This window comes from Alosa sapidissima, chromosome 1 (genome assembly GCF_018492685.1).
Source record: "Alosa sapidissima isolate fAloSap1 chromosome 1, fAloSap1.pri, whole genome shotgun sequence".
Classification (NCBI taxonomy): domain Eukaryota; kingdom Metazoa; phylum Chordata; class Actinopteri; order Clupeiformes; family Clupeidae; genus Alosa; species Alosa sapidissima.
This window is the reverse complement of record NC_055957.1, coordinates 20,798,106-20,811,339: the sequence shown is the minus strand read 5'-3', so window position 1 is coordinate 20,811,339 and position 13,234 is coordinate 20,798,106. Positions and strand designations below refer to the sequence as shown.

Sequence of the window (13,234 nt, the reverse complement as noted above, 5' to 3'; positions counted from 1 at the left end):
TGAGTCTGGAGCACTCCTCCAAACTCCTCCATTGCAAACGCTAACTGGGTAAGACGTAAACACGGAAGTGACGTAGCCTAGTTCCCACCTTGACGAGTGACTTGACGGATTACAGATCGAATTGCCATTTGAATTTTGCAACACAAAGAGCGTGGCAAAGTGCAATGCAATCACGGGGGGCGCTATTTCTTTTCCATTTGAATAAAATGCCTCAAAACGATGGCAAAACGTTTAGCCCAAAATAATCCAAATTGTTTTCAGGCTGGCATTGTCAGTTTTGCCAAATATGTTTTCAAAATGCAATCCTACATTGCACTTTGAATATTAAATTGGAAAACGAATTGACAGTTAAATTATGAAACTGAATATTGAAAATTGAAATGCAAAATGAATTGCCATTTGAATTTTGAGACTGAAGTACCATGGCAAAATGGAATGCAATTCAATCCATGCTTATTCTATTTTTTAACCAAAATTATTCAAATTGATTTTAGGATTGCATTGTCACTTTGCAGATTAAAATACAATTTGTTGGAAATTATTGCAAATTGCAATATTAAATTACATAATGAATTGGCAATTGCATAATGTAATGTCATTTTGAATTGCATATTGCAGATTGCATTCTCATTTGAATAAAGCAACACATATGCTTCCATATTTGTGCACACAGGTTTACACTGAGTGATAAATAACCTACATCTTTACTTCTAAGAGACCCTGCCTCTCTTGGATGCTCTTTTTCATACCCAATCGTGTTGCCAGTTACCCTAATTAGTTGTGAAACATTCTTCCTTTTGTTTTCTTTATCATTACACAACTTTTCCAGCATTTTGTTACCCCCGTCCCAACTTTTTTTGAAACATGTTGCTGGTATCAAATTCAAAATTAACATATATTTTCCATGAAATAGTAAAATTTCTAATTTTCAACATTTGATATATTGTCTGTGTCCTTTTTGCAACTAAATATGAGTTTAAGAGATTTGCAGATTATTACATTCTGTTTTTATTCACATTTTACACAACGTCCCAACTTTTTCTGTTTTGGGGTTGTACAAAATGGCAAATAAAACATGACAGAAACTGTATTTCACTATGCTACTTGTTTTGGAACATCAACAAACATCACTAACCACTTGGTGAGTTCCACAGTTTTAAAAACAGCGTTAAGGGTTGTTTTAAGGATATGTTTGTGCATGCCCATGGCTAGCCACTCTGAAATAGTCAAAGGCGATTCAAAACAAGTCAGAAAGTGGAGTCAAAATTTCGGTGTCTGCCACTCTAGTTCATTCAAAACAAACCAGAAAAGGGACTCAAAGTGCTAAATACCGGAATTATCCTTTAAAGAAATAGTTAGTAGAAGTAAAATAAAGTACAGTAAAAAGTAAAGTGGATCAAATAGAATTATTAAAAGACACAACATATCATAATTACATTAAAGGACAGACTATGTCTGCATCTAACAGGAATTATCTACTGATCAGGTCAGCAGAACGCATCTGAGAACAGCCTGGCCTTAAGTCTAGATATGAAACTGGTGGAAGTTGGGTGTGTTCATGTGTGTGTGCTTGTGTGTTTGTGAATGTGGTGTGTGAGCACTACTATGTGTGTGTGTCTATGTGCTGCACCCCAGTCTATGTGTGTGTGTGTGTGTGTGTCCATAGGGGGTGTTTTGCACTGCTTTATGGTGTATCTGTCTGACTACAGGGTCATAAATCTGCCTGTCAGGATGCAGACCACAAAGATGCTGAAGCCACACACACACACACACACACACACACACACACAGAGAGAGAGAGAGAGAGCGAGAGAGAAGATATACACACACACACACACACACACACACAAGATGTATACACACACACACACACACACACACACACAGACACACACACACACACACACACACATAATGACATTGTGCTCAAGTGGGTACATTTTCCCTCCTCTGATAGAGGTCATTGATTTCTAATGTGCTACCCAGACCTTTCCCCTGGGCCTGAGCAGCTATTGTGTGTGTGTGAATGAGAGTGTGTGTGTGTGTATGTTATTATGTGAGTGTCTGTGGGTAAGGATGTTGAGTAAAATTGGTATGCTACTCAGTTGAAGATATAAGATTATATGCATGTATGTGTGCATAACTCACGCAAGTTATGTATGTTTTACATTACACACACACACATGTACACACACCATAGACACCATACACACCTACAGTACATCCCCAAAGAAGCCATTCTGCACTGAATATGAAACATACAGCTCTGGAAAAAAATAAAGCAACACCAAAGTACTTTTCCTCTGTCGCACGCACACTATTTGTTTATCCAGCATTGGCTTTGGAAATAACTATGTCCACAGACAAGGTAGAGTATGTTGCATGATTTTATGAAAGTAGGATGTATTGCGACATCAGAAGCAAGTCAAATTTCTAGTTTCTTATGTCTCATTCCATCGAACTACAGATTCGCTACCCGATCTGGCAAGCTTGCATAGTGCGGTTATAGCCGATAGAGGGTCGCAAAGCGAATGCAGAAGTGCCGTTCACCCTGTTACGAGTTGATGAACCACTGAAACAATTTTTGGAAACATTATTTTAAGGTACAAAAAACTCTTTGGTGTTGCTTTAGAGACCACTGCACATTTTTCTAATGTCATCCTACGGTTGCTGAGTGACATTCAAATGAGTTGACAGTCAATCAACTCAATTTTGAATATGACCATCAACTCACTCGAATGTCATTCAGCAACCGTAGGATGACATCAGAAAAATATGCAGTGGTCTCTTAATTATTTCCAGAGCTGTAGTATAAGTTTCAAAGTAAGTAACACACAGGTGTAAGTAAGTAAGTATAGTGTATGTAGGTAGGTATTTCAGGCAGACTTGAGATATCTACTACTAACAACTAAAAGTTGGAGCTTATTCATCAGACCACTCTAATGTGGAATAGGCCCTCCGTGAAGGCTGCTGCCATTGTAGCAGCCTTTGGCTTGTAAAACAACTCTAGAGTTTCAAATGAGAAAAAGAGCACTCCAGTCATAAAGTAGAGAACTCTTCTCACTCACATAAGCATGGTGAGTCAACCTTGCTATTAGCTGTTAGTCTCTGACCCCACTCTCTGGCTCTGAGAAGAGGTAGCATAGCACAGCGCCATTTGTCTTGGCTGGCCACTTCCCACAATCACCTGATTGGCTGAGAGATTTCAGGGACTTTGAACTCTGCACTCTCATGGGCTCAGTTGGTAATCAGGCCACATTTTTATTGGCTGCTCTTCCCTTCTGCCACTGCACTCATGCACTACTCTGGGTGATTACCATGACAACCAGAGGAGGTTGAGAGGAGTACCAAAGGTTAATGATGGTTACTTTACAGGTTTGGACTTAAAGGATCTAGAGTGATATACACCACTCTTCATTAAGTCCTTACTAGATCCATCAACCCTAATCAATGACCTTTCACCTGGACTGTCTGTCACACGCACACACGCACACACACACACACAGGCACACACAGGCACACAGATGGGTGTGTCCAGGTGTGTGCTGCTCTGTCCTACCTGAGGTATGAGATAGGCCGTTCATTGTGACCGCCCCCAGTTGGTGGATCTGTGTGGTGGCGGGGAAAGGCATGCTAGGAGTCAGGTAGCCTCCCTGAGACGCCGCCATGATGGCCGCCTGCTGCTGCATCAACTGTAGCAGAGAGAGAAGGAAAAAGAGAGGGAGAGAGAGAGGAAGATAGAGAATAGATCCACATGCATCCATAACATCTTTAGCTTTTAACAAAGACAGGAGAGGATAAGAGATTTATCCCACTAGAATGTACTAACTGACGAAACAAGTCTAACCATATGGATAATAGTGTTTGCCATCTGATGCAAAAAACTTGATAAAACAGATTTTTAAATGCAGTCTTTCCAGAGACTTTCTAATGAGGAGACATGGCACTCAAGAAATTCACCATAGAAATACATGGGGTTAGTTTGTAACACACTGTCTACACAATATATATCCCGCCCCTTCTGCTGCAAAAAAGTCGACATGTGAATACATTGTGTCAATCGTGTGTTGTGATCTCGCCACTGGAGCAAGGTTGGTGTCGTGAAGCCTTGTGCATGCATATTTCTGGCCGAAATAGATGCCCGGTAAGTGCCCAAAAAGGACTTTGGTCTTTCTCTCGGCAGCAGATATGAGTTGCTTTGAATTATATGGATGCAGCTTCTTGGATGTTTCTCTTCTTATGTCAAAATGCAATACAGGCTTAAAGAAGTTTGTATGTTTGTGTGTGTGTGTGTGTGTGTGTGTGTGTGTGTCTATCTCTCTATCTATCTATCTATCTATCTATCTGTGTGTGTGTGTGTCTATCTCTCTCTCTATCTATCTATCTGTGTGTGTGTGTGTGTGTGTGTGTCTATCTCTCTATCTATCTATCTATCTATCTATCTATCTATCTGTGTGTGTGTGTGTGTGTGTGTGTCTATCTCTCTATCTATCTATCTATCTGTGTGTGTGTGTCTATCTCTCTATCTATCTATCTATCTATCTATCTATCTATCTGTGTGTGTGTGTGTGTGTGTGTGTGTGTCTGTGTGTCATAAACACCTGGTCATTACCAAGTCTTCACAATGCTCTCCTCTGCACATATAAATGGGAAGGACGATCCTGCAGTAACCACTGCTGAACTGCTGAATTCATTAAGATAGTGTGTGTGTGTGTGTGTGTGTGTGTGTGTGTGAGAGAGTGTGTGTGCGTGTTTGTGTGTGTGAGCGTGAGCGTGTGTCTGTGTGTGTGTGCGTGTATGGACTGTTTTGCTGCAGTATAATAATTATCTTCTCTCAGGAGGCTAACAGGCGATCACCTCTTTATCATACACCAATTATCTCAGCTGTCTTTCTACTCCTAACACACTTAGCCTCTCTCTCTCTCTCTTCCTCACTCACTCACTCACACACACACACACTCGCTCTCTCCCATCCCTTTCTCCAGCATCTCTCTCTCTCTTCTCTCTCTTTCCCTCCTTCTCTGTGTCTTTCTTTGTCTAACTCCCTCTCCCTAAAGCTTTGCTGTCTGTGGGTTGGAAAATCCCAGGACACAAGGTATCAGCACTGTTTCTGTGTGTTTGTATGTTAGTATTTAATTTTGTGTATGGATTGTATTTGTTTGTAACTTAAGTATTATAAGTTGTGGTAAACCTCAAACTCATCTTGAATTCTACTGTCCCAGAGATGGCATCCTATTGTGTTCTGTATGGGGGCCCTTAGAGGTGCCCGTCCACTCTCATCCTACAGGGGGCAGTGTTCACCATAACAATGTACATGTGTTTTTTTTTTCCTGCTAACACACCCCAAACCCACTCTCGGTCTGAGCACACACACACACACACACACACACACACACACACACACACACACACACACACACACACACACACACACACACACACACACACACACACACACACACACCCTGACTGTTTGGGTTTACAGTGAAGGTTGTCTTGACAGGGACAATACAAGTTGCAAGAAAATGTGTAAAACATGAGGAAGATTAACCGTGTATGGCCTAAATAGATAGAAATTATGATGTACATACATGTATAATGTATTTGAGCTTGTAGTGCTATGTGTAGATTTTTAGTTTGAAACATCCCCTATTCTCTGTGTTGTCTATCGGAGTTAGAATGCAAACCAGATAGCATTGGCCCGGCTCAATTGTTACACCATATTGTACTGTACCACATGGCACTGTAAAGCAATGTAGTTCTTCTACCTAGAAATAACATCTTAAAACTCATTCTGACTTATAGTAAGTTGAATGGAGTCTCTGACCCACACGGACCATGTGGTATTGTAATATGTAACGCGGATAGCAACGTGCCATTTTTCGTCGGTTGTAGGCCAATTTGTGCTAAATGCTAGCCTGGGAAAAACCCAGACGTACTTCCGGCAAATTCGAGATTCGCTCTGAAAGTCCGTCTGGCCAAGAACCCATTCTAGCCCATTTCTAGATCTAGGCACCAATCAGAACCCTTGAGGCGGGCTTTACACGATGACGATAGCGCATCCTGTTGAAGAAGCCGGGTTTAAAAAAAAAAAAAAAACATCAACGATGGCTGCTGCCGCTTTTTTGAAGCTGCTATCACATTGGTTTAAGACAGGGAGTTAGAGGTTTATTAACTGCTTCCTTATGTTGGAATATGCAACATTGTACAAACATGTAAGGGGTACCTATGTGATATCTGCAACAGTAGGCTACTGAAAACGGTTTGATATTCTGTTCATTTATAGGCCTACAGTAGCTGGACAAAACACATAGGCTACTTTTGAATTGGTGTGCTATGCGAGCATAACTCGAATGCTACACTTCAGTGTTTGCCTTGAAACAATTCCGGCATAATTGCTTTGAACGTTTCAAGTCTCTCGTCCCCCATTCCTGCTTTATATGTCCCGGTCAGCCAGAAAGAACGAATGAAACAAAATGCTCGTTTGAACGTGAACGGTTTTGTTCAGAGCTGAAAATGTAATTGTGTTTGACAGAGGGCAGATGTAAATTGCTAGTGACAAAATATTAGCTTTCAGTGTGGCACAATGTCTTTGTAAATTAGCCTACGTTTAATTAAAAAGTGGTTCATTCTTCCTGCTTCTCCCTACAACCAGACAGTGTTGCAAATTGTGTGTTTCCGTCACTCTGTCTCTTTCGTTGCTCTGATTAGTTTTTGGCCTCTCCTATTGCGTCCGAGGCATTTTGAACGGCGTCCGTTTGGGAACGCCCTTTGGAAATGGGCTGTGAACGAACCTTCCCCAGACCCACTCTCAGTTACGACTGAGAAGGGTCTGGTTTCAACCGGGCTAGCTAGATGCTAGAATACATTGAAAATCGACTAAAGGGGAATTCCAACATTGTTCTATTTTAAAGGCCCGCTCTGTAACTCCAGTCATTTCTTTGCCGATTTCTCACTTTTGCTGTCACATTTTTTCCTACGGAACTCCCCCTACAGCTTTGGGGTGCATGTTTCACAACCACCATCTCTTTGGGCTTTTCACTGGCTCTACCATGATGAACATCTAAAAAAACATTGTTGCTTGTTCTTATAGCTAGCCTACATGGCTAACTGGTGCTTGCGGGGCGTGTGTATGTCCAGAGAATGTTAAGCATTGAAGGCCAGATGTATGTACATTTGCGAAGGTAGCGTTATCAGCGCCATGGCCAACCCGCAAAAAACCCACGGTGTGACACTTCAGTTAACTTCGTATTTATCAAACCTGTAGTTCATCGGGTAAACAGCGCCTTTATCCGCCCACTACCTCAATTTACGAACGTTAACAACTGAACGAAGTAGATCACAAGCTCAGTTAAATGAGTTAACTGATGAATGAAACTTCCAGTTCCGGCGCCGACAAGAGTGGCAGCATGTCGAGGTAGCTCTGTGTCTTTGTGTTTTTTTCTACATCTTTCCTTGAATTTCCCCTTGGGGATCAATAAAGTATCTATCTATCTATCTATCTATCTATCTATCTATCTATCTATCTGATGACAACATTAAAAGGAATCAAACGTTTAGTGATCATGAAATAATACAATACATGATGTCAACAAGCAGGAAGATAATGAAGAGCAGTAGTTCTGCTCAAACTACTATGCTATAAGCTATGGAAGATTGGTCAAAGCTAGCAAGTGGTACAGTTTAACTGGATGACGTGAAAGTTAAAGTAAGACATTCAAAATGCCAACAAAAGTTAAGGTTGCTTTTGAGATAATACAAAGACGCAAAACTGGTGCTCTAAATAGCGATTCTGTTGTCTTTAAAAGTTTCTGTTATTGACGCATTTAACAGCAATTTGGATTAACAGCTGCTATTACAAGGCGAAAATATTTCGGCACAAAATAGACGTGCACTTTCATGAGCAGTTTTCATACATACAGGGGAATACCTAATTAGGCGCATTTTATGCTTCTCCTCTCCCACTCCCACTTCCCCCTGACCCTCCTATGAACGCATTTGCATGAGACGGAAAAGTGCAATTTGACATTCTCAGCTCCCGCAACAAGCAGCCTGCGGTTTTACTTCAATGCGGCCTGTTTGTACATACCTCAGCATTTTTTTACGCGCACCTTGCGAAACAAATATGTCTGAAGTGGGCGCAAAAGCGTTAATACATCTGGCCCTTAGTAGACTGGGTAAACCCAGCCTGATCTGCTGGCGATTTTTTTTTGTGCCCTGCAACTCAGGCTGGAAACCTGTGCATCTTTCTCTGCTGCTTCCATTACAATTTTGCCGGGACCAATCACAAACTGGCTTATCCACATGGCGCGCTATTGGCAGGTTTAACACAATGACGACAGAGAAGTGACGGCAAAGTCTCTCTCATAACCGTAAATCCAATTCCCTTTAACGTCTCCACGATGCTCAATGTGTTTTTTAGGTTAGCAAACAAATCGATCGAGTGGGTGTAAATACTAGCCTAGGTGCCATTCCGAACTTAGTCCCGCCCACAACATTTGAGGTCGGGAAGTTCGGTCTGGCATTGCTCCATTGTGGAGCAAGCAGGGGTTCAAGAGCGTGCAGATTAGCTTCGGCATGTTAGCATATGCCATTTTCAAATATGGCGCTGCATGGAGCATTTGGAACCAGCTCCATGCACGAAAATCGATGTTGGGCACGAGCTCTAATGCGCATACATGTTGGTGGGCGGGTACCTATCCGGTGGCTACAGCCAAATGTTATTCAGTGCGTTATTGAGGAGCTTATGAGAAGACATGTATATTATGGTTATACATGACAAATAAAGAGAATTGTATTGTTCTTGTTTCGTTGTTGTTTGTCCCGAACAAAAATAGCCTAAATATGATGAAAGACAATAAATTACACAACAGCGGCATAAAGCCCTTAATTGTCTCGTTATAGCCTTCACCATGGGTCTCCAACACGTTGCTCTCTACCCATCACTAGCAGCCCCCTTTTGAGCTAGCCAGAGGCTGAAGCAGTACTACATTTAAACACAATTGTTGCCGCGAGGCATTCCAGCCTACGAATTTAATAACACTACACCATGCATAATTAAAAAATAACTCAACTTCGGCTACACAATAAGGTTTCCATTACAGCACAGCGCACATTCAATGAATGAGTGAAAGCGGCTGCCTTGTCTCGCAATAGGCTACAGCTGGAAATTCCGACACTTTTTCAACTACATGAAACCTCACAGTGAGCCATCAAATACCCCCTATATTTAAGTGGTCATCAGTCTCAACATCTAAGCCCTCCTTACACTGAGAGACTTTGGAAAGATTTGCAAAGATTTGGAAAAGATTTTTGAAAGACTACAGTCTCAGACCCTCTCACATCTAAAGACAAGTAGTAGAGTTTTAAGTCACAGACTATGATTTTGCAATGACTAGGGATCTTGCAGGGTCACTATTTACAAGACTGCAACTAGATTCCTTTAAATTATTACCCATCGTGCAATAGAAACAGGAACTAAAATGATAGCCTACTAAACTCAAAGTCGTATTTTCGTGTTTCTGCAGCATTGTTTCATGCGTGACATCCCTAACTGATATAGAGTTGTTGTGTCACGTGGAAGAGCCGACTAAATATGTATAAGAAATGACAAATATTATAAGAATAACAAATAATCATATAGGCTACAGCTGTCGCCTACTTTGCCCCTTCCTGTTTGTTGTTGGAGAGAGGTCACTATTGGTTTTTATAGTTCACGTCACTATTTGCATGAGCCACGACTAGAAAGACCTGCGATAATATCAAATATGTTTGATATTGTCGTAACGGCAAAACTAGAAAAGGATTGACTCCGACTGACTTAAAACCACTAAGATTGGCACCTTACACTTAACGATCTAGTTGATGGGAGCACGCCGCGATTCCATTACCACTTATTTCATGTATAGTGCCACCTAGTTAAAAATTAAAAAGCAAAAAATTAGGTGTTTTCATCACAATATCTCTGGCTAACATGGTCAAAACTGCACGAAATTGAAAGTGTAGGATCATTATGACACCCTCTGAATGCATGCCATGAATGCATGGGGGGCCTTATAATAAAATAATTTATGTGTACATTTAGTGACCGTACACCAACAAGGATTCCCGGGACACTGAAAGACCGGGGTAGACGAAACTTGGTGGGCATGTAACCCCATATGGATAGCATGGAACCATCGCTTTTCGTTTTGATCTGTAGCCCCCCAGCTGTACTGGACCCCCCGAAAGGAGGGTAGGGCAGACACAGTTTTCTGTGAATATCTTGAGAACTGTAGGGCCTAGGATGACCAATTTTTTTCATGTTTGCCTCCAGGGGTCATGTTAACCCATTCCATGTGCACACATGTGCATAAACAGATACACACGCACACACATACATTCACAGTAATCATACGTATGATACATACTCACACAGTAGACATATGTACGCATGCATGCACATGCACAAACACACATACGCAGGCAAACACACAAGCACGCACACACACACACACCCACACACATAAACATAAACGTGTACACGCACACATGCACACAATTCAAGAATTTCTCAGAATTATGAACAGGCAAGATGGGGGTGGGGTTGTATAAAATGAATTTTACATGTGAAATCTATGAACTAATCATGTTTTGGTACTTGTTGTCTAGCAGATACCAGTGAGAATTGAGTGTGGATAATGCAATTTAGTGAGACAGTTAGAATCATATAGGCCTTTCAGCGTGATTTATTTTTGTGGAAAAAATGTGCTGGACTGGGTGGCGGTCATATTTTGTACCGCTCTGCGGTACATCTATTTTCTATACAAACCAAGACGGCGGATCTCTAAAGAAGTTTTCGTGTCGCCCTGCAAACATCATCCGGTTCGTTGGTCAGATTGGTGAATGACTATCCAATTGAGTACAGAGTCATTTGAACTATGCCCATTGATCACGCCTCTTGTGCAGTAGAAAATACATAGCAGACTGCCGAGATCAATGTTCAATCTTAAAAGATTGAGCTTGGTCTGGTGATAGTGAGACTAGGCCCTTTTGTTTCCCGCGCAACAAGGCATTCCTATGTTTCTTAACTCATTGAGTGCCAAAAACGTAATATTACGTTTTTCCTTCCCATGCGTTGAGTGCCAAAAACGTAATATTACGTTTTTAACTTTTTTTTTTAATTACGAAACTAGACACTCTAACACACCTTATATGTGATTTTGGGAACTCTGTGATGAATGGAAATGAAATATATGACGATCGTGAAACTCATGAAAACGCACAATCTGGACATTTTATCTGGACATTTTATCATAACTTGGTTGCCGCTTTGGGTCAAATCAGTGACGCATGCTCGTCAGGTCAAAACCAGGTCATTTTCGTGGGTCTATCACTAGGTGGCAGTCTCGCCAGGTCTCGCTGATCACTTCCCGGAAAGTTTACACAAGTAAGTAACAGGCAACACTTTTCATATTTCATGAAAGACCTCCATTATCTCCATTTCTAAAAAAAAAACAGTGATTTTGATGAAAACTAGCCACTGTTTAGCTTGGGATTTCTCAGGAACAGAGGCGTGTAGAAATACACGGTTTGCACCCACTGAGAGCTTAAAGTCTCACCTTTCAAACGAGCCATTGTATGTGTTCATAGCTATAACACAGAATATGCTGTGGCTGTACAAAAATCATCAACAATGGTCTAGATTGCTGGCACTCTAGGACAAAGCTTCCGAAAACAGCTTGGCATTCAATGAGTTAACAGCAAGCAGCGCAACTTCAAACAGCACATCGGCATTTTGATAGTCAGCGGCGCATTTGAAGGAATCTGCTTGCACGAGAGATCGTATGGAACAGTTATTCCAATAAACCATGCTTTACTAAAACCTAGCAGAGTATAGCCTACACGCATCTGCACTCGTCTATTATTTGACCTCATTGGCAAAGTGAAACTAACTTCACCATGGTGTCATAGTCATTGACAAAACAGTTTTACACAGTTAATTACTTTCACTATTGACTGACAATGGGTTACCATCGAAAACATAGCCTGAAAAAAGCCAGACTTAACCCAATAATGTTCGAATGACTGAATACAAAACCTAAGGACATTTATCCTGCAGAGGAGTTGCTGCTTACATCTTGTGACAGTGTGTCTTCAACTGTGCTTCATATGCACCTTTGCTATAGACCAGTTTTTTCTTGGTCAGTGGTGTAATGCTTTTTAGATGGTGTAAGATAACGATTTTTAGATAATGCACCAGACCCCATCTTAGGTTGTTAATTGCCACACCCCTGGGCACAAAGCTTAATAAAAGTGAAGTGCATGGCGCAAAACTCAAGTATAAAATAGGAATAAACTTTGCGTCGGGATGATAATCCGCTTTGCGCCAGGTTTTGTGTCAATATATGTGAAAATACAGGGCCCAGTGGGACTTTAATCATTAAAGGAATTATCCGGAGTAAAATGCACTTTAGATCAATTTAGGGATAATTGGGAGTACATACGTTGAGTTGACATCAAAATCAGTCGATTGCCGAATGTGGAGTAACACACTCACGTCACGTGACATTTCAAAATTCCAACCTGTTAGTAAGCTAGGGTTTGCTGTTGCATACAACTTCATTTCAATTTCGAAAGAAATACTGGACTATTTTTTTTTTTTTTTAAAACGGCGACGAAATTGTGAATTTCCACAGCGTGTTACTCCACACTCGGCAATCGACTCCTACGGACTTTCCACTAAAGATGGCAGCTGCAGCAGCAACATTTCCGGAAAGTTACTGGCATGATGAAATTCATTCTGGACTCTCTATCCGACCACAGACCTCAGGATACTTCGGTTTGGATTTAGGGACCCTCTACTCACTACCACGTAAGTGAGTGAAATGACATGCCCGGGTCACTTCCAGGCTAACGAGTTTTGACTAAAAATGGTAAAATCGAACTTTCTCAAAACACATCCGAATGACATGATTTTGATGTCAACTCAACGTATGTACTCCCAATCATCCGTAAATTGATCTAAAGTGCATTTTACTCTGGATAATTCCTTTAACACTACTATGTCCTCTCATTCACACTGTATGTGTGTGTGTGTGCTCCTTCATGCGGGTGACTCCCTTGGGGCAGGATTTCAGAGAGAGAGAGAGAGAGAGAGAGTAAGTGGTGTGTGTGTGTTTGTTTTTATTGTGGTGTGTGTGTGTGTGTGTGTGTGTGTGTGTGTGTGTGTGGGTGGGTGGATGGTCGAGGGAAC

The 13,234-nt window shown here is 41.3% G+C and overlaps 1 protein-coding gene across 1 annotated transcript in view; it reads right to left on the bottom strand.

Moving 5' to 3' along the window:
• LOC121715149 (CUGBP Elav-like family member 5) overlaps nucleotides 1-13,234 on the bottom strand; it is a 117,079-nt gene that overhangs the window by 9,749 nt on the left and 94,096 nt on the right. Inside the window, exon 7 of the mRNA XM_042100572.1 lies at nucleotides 3,560-3,692. Within this exon, the coding sequence (XP_041956506.1) occupies nucleotides 3,560-3,692 (133 nt within the window). The remainder of the gene's footprint in view (nucleotides 1-3,559; nucleotides 3,693-13,234) is intronic.